We start from the raw sequence: 7989 nt of genomic DNA, 5'->3' as shown, positions 1-7989 counted from the left end.
GGGTTCCTCCACCGCCGTGTCTGGGGCCGCAGGGGCAGGGCGAGGAGGGCCTTGATCAGCTGCACTCGGCCGTCCATCGCGCCCTGCTCGCGCTGGCTGGGCTGGCTGGGCTGTGCAGGGCGGGGCGGGGCTGAGCGGGGAGGCGTGGCGGGAAGTGCGTGTGCGCGGAGGCGGCCCGGGGCCGGGGGCGGGCCCAGGGTGGGACCTGTCTCCGGATCCGCCCACGAGGTCTGGTGTTCTCCTGGGCGGGGGCGCGACGGTGTGGTGACAGTACTAGGCCAGGAGCCGACAGGGGAGGGTCAGGCTTAAGGGCGGCTCAGGGAGGCGGTGTCAGATCGGAGGGGCGGGGCCAAGTTTATCAAGGCGGGCGGTGTGCAGTGGGAGAGGGCGGGGCCAGGGGAGGAGCCCAAGACTCCAGGTCTCTGGTGAGGGCGCAGTCAGATGCACGTGGAGAAGGGAGGATCAAAGTGTTCTGGATTTGAGGAGGGTGTCTGGTGCACAGCGTCCCTGGGGGTCCTTTCAGTTGTTCTTTGGGTTGAGAGTCCCTTAAATTTGACCCCTTCTTCCCCTCATTCTTAGTCCTGCTGTATCCCTTGCGGACCTTGTCTCTTGACACCATTCGAGTGAGATTCTGCGAACACATGTTCCTGCTGATTCGTGCTTATTTGTGCACTGCTCAAACAAAGAAGTACTGCATCCCTGGTTATAGATGAGGTTGCCTTGCAACAAAAAGGGAAAGCCCCAAATACTGGCCAGCATAATCCAAAGCAGCATATTTAAAGGATAATGAACCTTGAGCAGTTGATATAACAAGGTATAATGACAAGAATCTCTTAATTCAGTATCAAGCTTGTAGGTAATTCTCTGTTGTGTTGCTCTCTCTATAGGCACTTCAGCGCTGCCACTTGCTTCATGGCCAGCGGGAGAGGGAGAGGGACTCAGTTTGCAAGATGGAGAGATGTTTAATGTACCATAATCACAGCAGCGACATTCCATCACCTCTGCCATTTTCTCTTTTTTAGAAGCAATTTACAATGCCCACGCAAAGTTCGCCACCGTATGGATATATGTATTACAGTTTGGTGATCCATTCATCCGTTAAAGGGCATTGGGCATGTTTCAGATTTTTAGCAACTGGTAATAAGTCAGCTATAAACACTCACATACAGATTACTGTGTGAACATGTTTTCATTTCTTTAGGGTAACTACATTGAAGAAGAATTTCTATATTATATGGTTCTTTTAAAAACTCATCAAACTGGGAATACAATAGAACTCCTCAATCTAATGTAGGGCATCTACAAAACCTACATCTGATATCATACTTCAAGGTGAAGGTCAGAATGCTTTCCACTTTTAGATCAAGAGCAAGAGAAGCTTGCCCACTCTCACCACCTCAATTCATTATTGTATTGGAGGTTCCAGCCAGTGCAATAAGGAAGAGAGAGAGAGAGAGAGAGAGAGAGAGAGAGAGAGAGAGAGAGAGAGAGAGAAAGGGTACCTAGATGGGCAGGAGGAAACAAGGCAAACTTTTGCTATTTGCAGACCACTTGATCATGTATGTAGAAAACAGTTTCTCTAGGATCTAGGATCAACAAAACAACAACAAACTAGAACTAATATGTGAATTTAGCAAGGTTGTAGGACCCAAGGTGAATATTCAAAAAAATCAGTCATATTTCTAGTAACAAACAAGAGACTTTTGAAATTAACAAAAATTTAACAACTTAGAAATGTTTAAAACTTAGGGTAAAATATGACAACAGATGTGAAAAATGTGTACACTGAAAACTACAGAACATTCCTGAGATAACTTACAGCTGATCTGAGTAATGGAGAGATATACGTTAATGGGATGGAAGAGTCAGTATTGTTAAGGTATTAATTCTCCACAAATTGTTCTATAGATACAAAGTCGCAGCAAAACATTTAAATATATGAAATGTAACTGATTCTAAAATTCATATGAAAATAAAAGAACATACAATGACAAAACTATATTGAGAAAGAACTTGAAAGACTAGTACTATTTGATTTCAAGATTTGTGATAAAGCTATAGTAATTAAGACAGTGTAGTTTTGTCATAAGTAGACAAATAGATTAATGGAAGAGACTATGGAATCCAGAAATAGACTGACACATATATGGACAGCTAAGTTCTGACAAGGTTTAAATGCAATTAGGTGGAGAAAATCCTTTCAAAAAAGATACAGGGAAAATTAAATATCAATTTGCAAGCAATACATGGCAATCAATACCTCATACCATATAAAAATTAACACAAAATGGGGTACACCTGGGTGGCTCAGTTGGTTAGTGTCTAACTATGGCTCAGGTCATGATCTCAGGGTTGTTGGGTTCATGCCCCATATCATGCTCTGTGCTGACAGCTCAGAACTTGGAGCTTGCTTTGGATTCCGTGTCTCCCTCTCTCTCTGACCCTCCCCTACTTACACTCTGTTTCTCTCTCAAAAATAAATAAACGTTAAAAAATAATAAATATTAACCCCAAATGGTTCATAATTCTAATGGTAAAAGCTAAAATATAAAAGTAGGAGACAACAGGTTAAAAGAATATACAACCTCAGATTAAGTGATGATTTCTTATCTATGACACCAGAAGCATAATGCATAAAAGGAAAATTAGGTAAATTGGATTTCATCAAATTCAAAGCCCTGTGTTTTTCAAAAAAACACTTTTAAGAGAATGAAAAAAACAGGCAAGGTCTGTGGGGAAATATTTGTAAGTCACATATCTGATTATGACTTGAATACAAGAAATATATATAGAATTCTTAACACTCAATTATAAGAAAGTGAACAACCAATTAAAAATGGGCAAAATGTTGGGATGCCAGGGTGGCACAATCAGTTAAGCGTCAGACTTTGCTTGGGTCATGACCTCACAGTTCATGGATTTGATCCCCGCGTCAGGCTATTAGTTGACATTAGAGCCTGCTTTGGATCCTCTACCTCCCTCTCTCTCTCTGTGCCTCTCCCTCTTGCTCTCTCTCTCAAAAATAAATAAACATTCAAAAAATGGGCAAAATACTTAAACAGAAATTTCATAAATATATATGACAAATAAGCACATGCACAAAAATGTTCACTATCATTAATAACTAGGGAATTGCAGACTAAAACCTCAATGAGTTACCACTTCACACCTACTAGGAGGGCTAAAGTAAAAATAAAACAGAATAACAAAACAAAACTTGACAATACTAAGTGCTGTTGAATTTGAAGAGCAAATCAATCTCATACATTGCTGGTGGGGATATAGAATAATAGAGTTGTTTTGGGAAACATTTTTCACATCTCATCAGGTTCTTTCATGCAACTTTGCAGATGTTAATCCCCCCTGTCCTGGGATAACCACTATTCTAAATTCTACAAACATTTAGTTTTGCTCATTCTTGACATTGATATAAAAAAGAATCATGAACTCACATACTTTTTTTTTTAATATTTGTTCATTTTGGGGGTGAGAGAGAGAATAGAGGAGGGGAAAAGGTCTGAGAGAGAGAGAGGGAGAGAAAGAGAGAATCCCAAGCAAACCCTGCACTGTCAGGGCAGAGCCAGACTCTGAGCTCAATCTCATGAACCCTGAGATCACCTGAGCTGAAATCAAGAGTGAGATACTTAACTGACTGAGCCACCCAGGTGCCTCTATAATTTCTTGGGCTCGATTCTTGTACTGAATATATTTTCTGTAGTAGTCATCCATATTGCTGTGAGTAGTCTTAGGGGCACCTGGGTGACTCAGTCGTTAAGCATCTAACTTCAACTCTGGTCATGATCTCATGGCTGGTTGAGTTCGAGTTCGAGTCCCACTAGCCCCACCTCCAGTGAGCCTGAGCACTGCTTGAGGTGAACACAAGCCCTACCTTGGGTGAGCCCCGCTTCTCTCTCTCTCTCTCTCTCTTTCTCTCTCAAAATAAATAAATATTGTCTAGCATTCCATTATATGAGTACATCACAATTTATCCATTTGCAATCTAGTAGTGTATTAAAAAATACTACATCAAAATTAAGGGTAGTATTTCTCAGGAATGCAAGGTTGTTTTATTAATTGAAAATCAAACATGTAACCAAGAATAAGAATGTAGTATACAGCTAATCTGAAGACCTGAGAAGTCTCTTCCAACATGGCTCAAGATAACTCTCCTAACAAGTCTACACCAACAAATCACAGATGCAGCCGCCCCAAATTCACACAAGATCAATTGAAAGTCCTCATCAAAGCATTTGACAAAAATCCTTACCCAGGTTATGCCACCAAAGAAAAACTTGCTTTAGAAGTCAACACTGAAGAATCTAGAATCTAGATTTGGTTTCAGAATCGAAGAGCTAGGCACCAGAAAAAATCAGAATCCGATGAGGATTTAGAATCAAGCCAAGACCACAATCACCTTGAAGAGGAGATTCAAAGCAGAGAAGACAGACACAAACGGTGTCACACCAACTACACACTCTCACAATTACACACCCTCATCGAGGCATTTTCAAACAACCCTTATCCTGGCTTTGATTCCAGAGAGCAGCTTGCTAAAGAAATTGGCATTCCAGAGCCAAGAATCCAAGTTTGGTTTCAAAATCGGAGATCCAGATTTCATGTCCAGAGAAAAAGAGAACCTGATAAAGATTTAGAACAGAGACAAGACCAGGAACAGGATCTCTGAGATGAGAGAGTTCAAGGCACAGAAGCTACACAATGGCCCTAATCTTTCTATCCTAATCTTTCTGTCTTATTTCTCCAGAGCCAGAGCAAGATGGACAGATAGAGACATCGGTGTACTCGATAACTTCAGCCTGGGTGCTCATTTCTCACTTGTCTTGGGAACATGTTTTCCTAAACATACCTCCAGCTTTTCCAGAGCTGAGCCTGCTGGATACGCTAACAGGACTTTTGGAGGCAGAGACAGATGCATGGTGTGCCACATCCTACCAACTGATCCTGGATCCAGAGTTCAGCGGATCTTGAGGACTATGAAAATAAATTTATTAATACCATTTTTCTTTTTTTTTAATTTTTATGTTTTGTTTATTCTTTAGAGAGAGAGACAGACAGTAAGAGCAGGGGAGGGTCAGAGAGGGAGGGAGGGGCAGAGTCCGAAGACAGGCTCCAGGCTCTGAGCTAGCTGTCAGCACGGAGCCTGATGTGGGGTTCAAACCCAAGGGCCGTGGGATCATGGCCTGAGCCGGAGTCGGATGCACAGCTGTCTGGACCAACCAGGTGCCCCATTAATAATCGATTTTGAGGAGCGCCTGGGTGGCTCAGTCAGTTAAGTGTCCGACTTCGGCTCAGGTCATGATCTCGCGGTTCGTGGGTTTGGGCCCCGCGTCGGGCTCTGTGCTGACAGCTCAGAGCCTGGAGCCTGTTTTGGATTCTGTGTCTGGCTCTCTCTCTGACCCTCCCCTGATCACACCATCTTTCTCTGTCTCTCAAAAATTAATAAAATGTTAAGAAAAATTTTTTAAAATATCATTTTTAAATCATCATAGTAATTGTGATTTTTTAAGAAAGATTTTATTTCTAAGTAATCTCTACACCCAATATAGGGCTTGAACTCACAGCCCCAAGAACAAGAGTTGTGCACTCCACCAACTACACCAGCTTGGTGTCCCAGTTGTGCTTTTTTAATAAGAGACATTTGCTCTGTCTTCATCCCCATTTCTGGCACAGAGCTTCTAAAACCTTCGGAGTTTCCGGTGAGGAGGGAAACTAGAGGACTGGCATTTCAGTTCTTTCACCCCAGCCTCCAGGACGGAGAAAGGGGGCGGAGTTTGAGTCAGCTGCCGATGGCCAATCATTTATTCATTTTTTTATTCCATTATAGTTATCATACAGTGTTATCTTAGTTTTACGTGTACAATCCAGTGATTCACCAATTCTGTACATTGTTCAGTGCTCAGCATGAGAAATGTGCTCTTCCTCCCCTTCACCTATTTCACCCCCACCGTCTCCCCTCTGATAATAAACAGTTTCTTCCCCATGGGAAAAAAAAAGAATGTAGTATACAGAATAATAATCCCTCAAAGATGTCTGCATCCTAATCTCCCTAAGCAGTTTATCTTAAAATAGTGAGACTGTCTTGGAATATCTAATCAGGTAAAATCTTAAAAGTGAAAGAGGGAGATAGAAAAAGAATGGGTTAGAGAAATATGGTGTGAGAAAGACAGAACCCACCACTGTTGACTCTTAAGAAAGAGAAAGGGGGCCAGGAGCCTGAAAAGGAACAGTCTGTCAATACTATGATTTTTGTTTGGAAAGACCCATACCAAACTTCTAGAACACAGAACTGTAAAATGATAAACTTGTGGTTGTTTGTGATAAATATGTGGTAATGTGTAAAGACAGCAATAGAAAACTAACATAAAGAGAAAAATCCAGAGCACCTGTCTGGTTCAGTGTGTAGAGCATGTGACTCTTTATCTCAGGGTTGTAAATTCCAGCCCCACCATGGGTGTAAAGATTACTTAAAAATAAAATGTTAAGGGGCACCTGGGTGACTCAGTTGGTTGAGCATGCAACTTCAGCTCACGACATGGAATCGAGGTTGGTGGGTTTGAGCCCATTTCAGGCTCTGTGCTGACAGCTTGGAGCCTGGAGCCTGCTTCAGATTCTGTGTTTCATTCTTTCTCTGTTCATCCCATGCATATGCTCTGTCTCTCTCTGTCTCTCTCTGTCTCTCTCTCTCTCTCTGAAAAATAAAGATTAAAAATTTTTTGAAAGAAAATAAAATGTTGAAAGAGAGAGAGAAATCCATGTGAACATCCCAAGAGAAACTGAAAATATATTTGCCATCTTTGATTTTCTATTATTAAGGAATAGGTAAAATACATGGAGGGCACCTTGGGATTTTTTTGGAGTCAAGAAATATATTTAGTTGCACTGGTAAAACTCTTTTATTGAAAAGTTTGTAGGGGGCACCTGGGTGACTCAGTTGGTTACCTGTCCAACATCGGCTCAGGTCATGATCTCACATCCGTGTGTTCAAGCCTTGCGTCAGCCTGTGTGCTGAATGCTCAGAGCCTGGAGCCTGCTTCAGGTTCTTTCTCCCTCTCTCTCTGCCCCTCCTCCCTTACGCTCTGTCTATCTCTCTCAAAAGAAAATAAACATTAAAAAAAGTTTGTATGGATGCACACAGATGTCGTAATATCCGTCTCCTCAGACCTCCTAACACAGCACATCAAGCTATGTTCAAAACATCTATAGCAAATAAGAAATCATGGTACAATCATCAGAAAGAAATGTACTAACATTACTAGCTTCTTAATATGTTAGGAGAGACACAATATCTTTCCAGTGGCAAAAATAACAAAGGAAAGGCAAAGGAATGTTTTACAATATGATTTATTTATGATATTCCAAAGTGTAAATATGAAGCTGGGCGAACCTACACGCATGGAGAGGTGCATGGCTCCCAGAGAGGGTATACAAGAGCATCCCTCAGTTCCTTATACTGGAACGTTCCCTCCTCCTATTACAGCTGACCAGGCCCTCAACCAGAAGACCTGAGTCTGGGCCCTGCCCCTGGACCCGCCCCTCACATACCTTCCTCAGGAGGAATCTCAGTCCCACTCTGCTTTAACTCTGACCAACTTTCCACTAGCTGCACCTCCCCACTCACCTCAGTCCTTACCTCATCCACCTCACAAACCGCCTCCGCACCCACCCTGTGTCACACCTGTGCCTTAGTGACCACCCAGACTCCTGTGTAGAACCAGCCCAAATATATTTTTTCCTTCCTTCTCTTTCCTATTCGTCTGGATCTCCAATGAAATATCTCTTCCTTTCATATGATCCTCCACGTGCCTAACTTAATCTGTGTTTTTCATCTGTTCGTCTTTCTGTGGATCATTCTAGATATCTTCTTATGACACATCTGTCTGTCCAATATTTCCCTCTTAGGGTCTGGCTGACCCCCATGCTTAGACATATCCACTGAAGGAGGGAGTCCCTGTCGCGGATTCCTTGCTCAGT

At 42.4% G+C, this 7989-nt stretch overlaps 2 protein-coding genes across 2 annotated transcripts in view; one reads left to right on the top strand and one right to left on the bottom strand.

Moving 5' to 3' along the window:
- Positions 1-7989, bottom strand: part of LOC115283846 (CAAX box protein 1-like) — a 30922-nt gene that overhangs the window by 1275 nt on the left and 21658 nt on the right. The gene's annotated exons all lie outside the window — the stretch shown is intronic.
- Positions 4077-4935, top strand: LOC115283845 (double homeobox protein A-like). The gene is given in 1 exon segment (XM_029930277.1): positions 4077-4935. A coding segment is annotated over 1 exon segment (534 nt). The 5' UTR covers positions 4077-4150; the 3' UTR covers positions 4685-4935.

Source organism: Suricata suricatta, chromosome X, assembly GCF_006229205.1.
Source record: "Suricata suricatta isolate VVHF042 chromosome X, meerkat_22Aug2017_6uvM2_HiC, whole genome shotgun sequence".
Lineage (NCBI taxonomy): Eukaryota > Metazoa > Chordata > Mammalia > Carnivora > Herpestidae > Suricata > Suricata suricatta.
The sequence above is the reverse complement of the archived record's forward strand: the minus strand, read 5'-3'. Positions and strand labels throughout refer to the sequence as shown.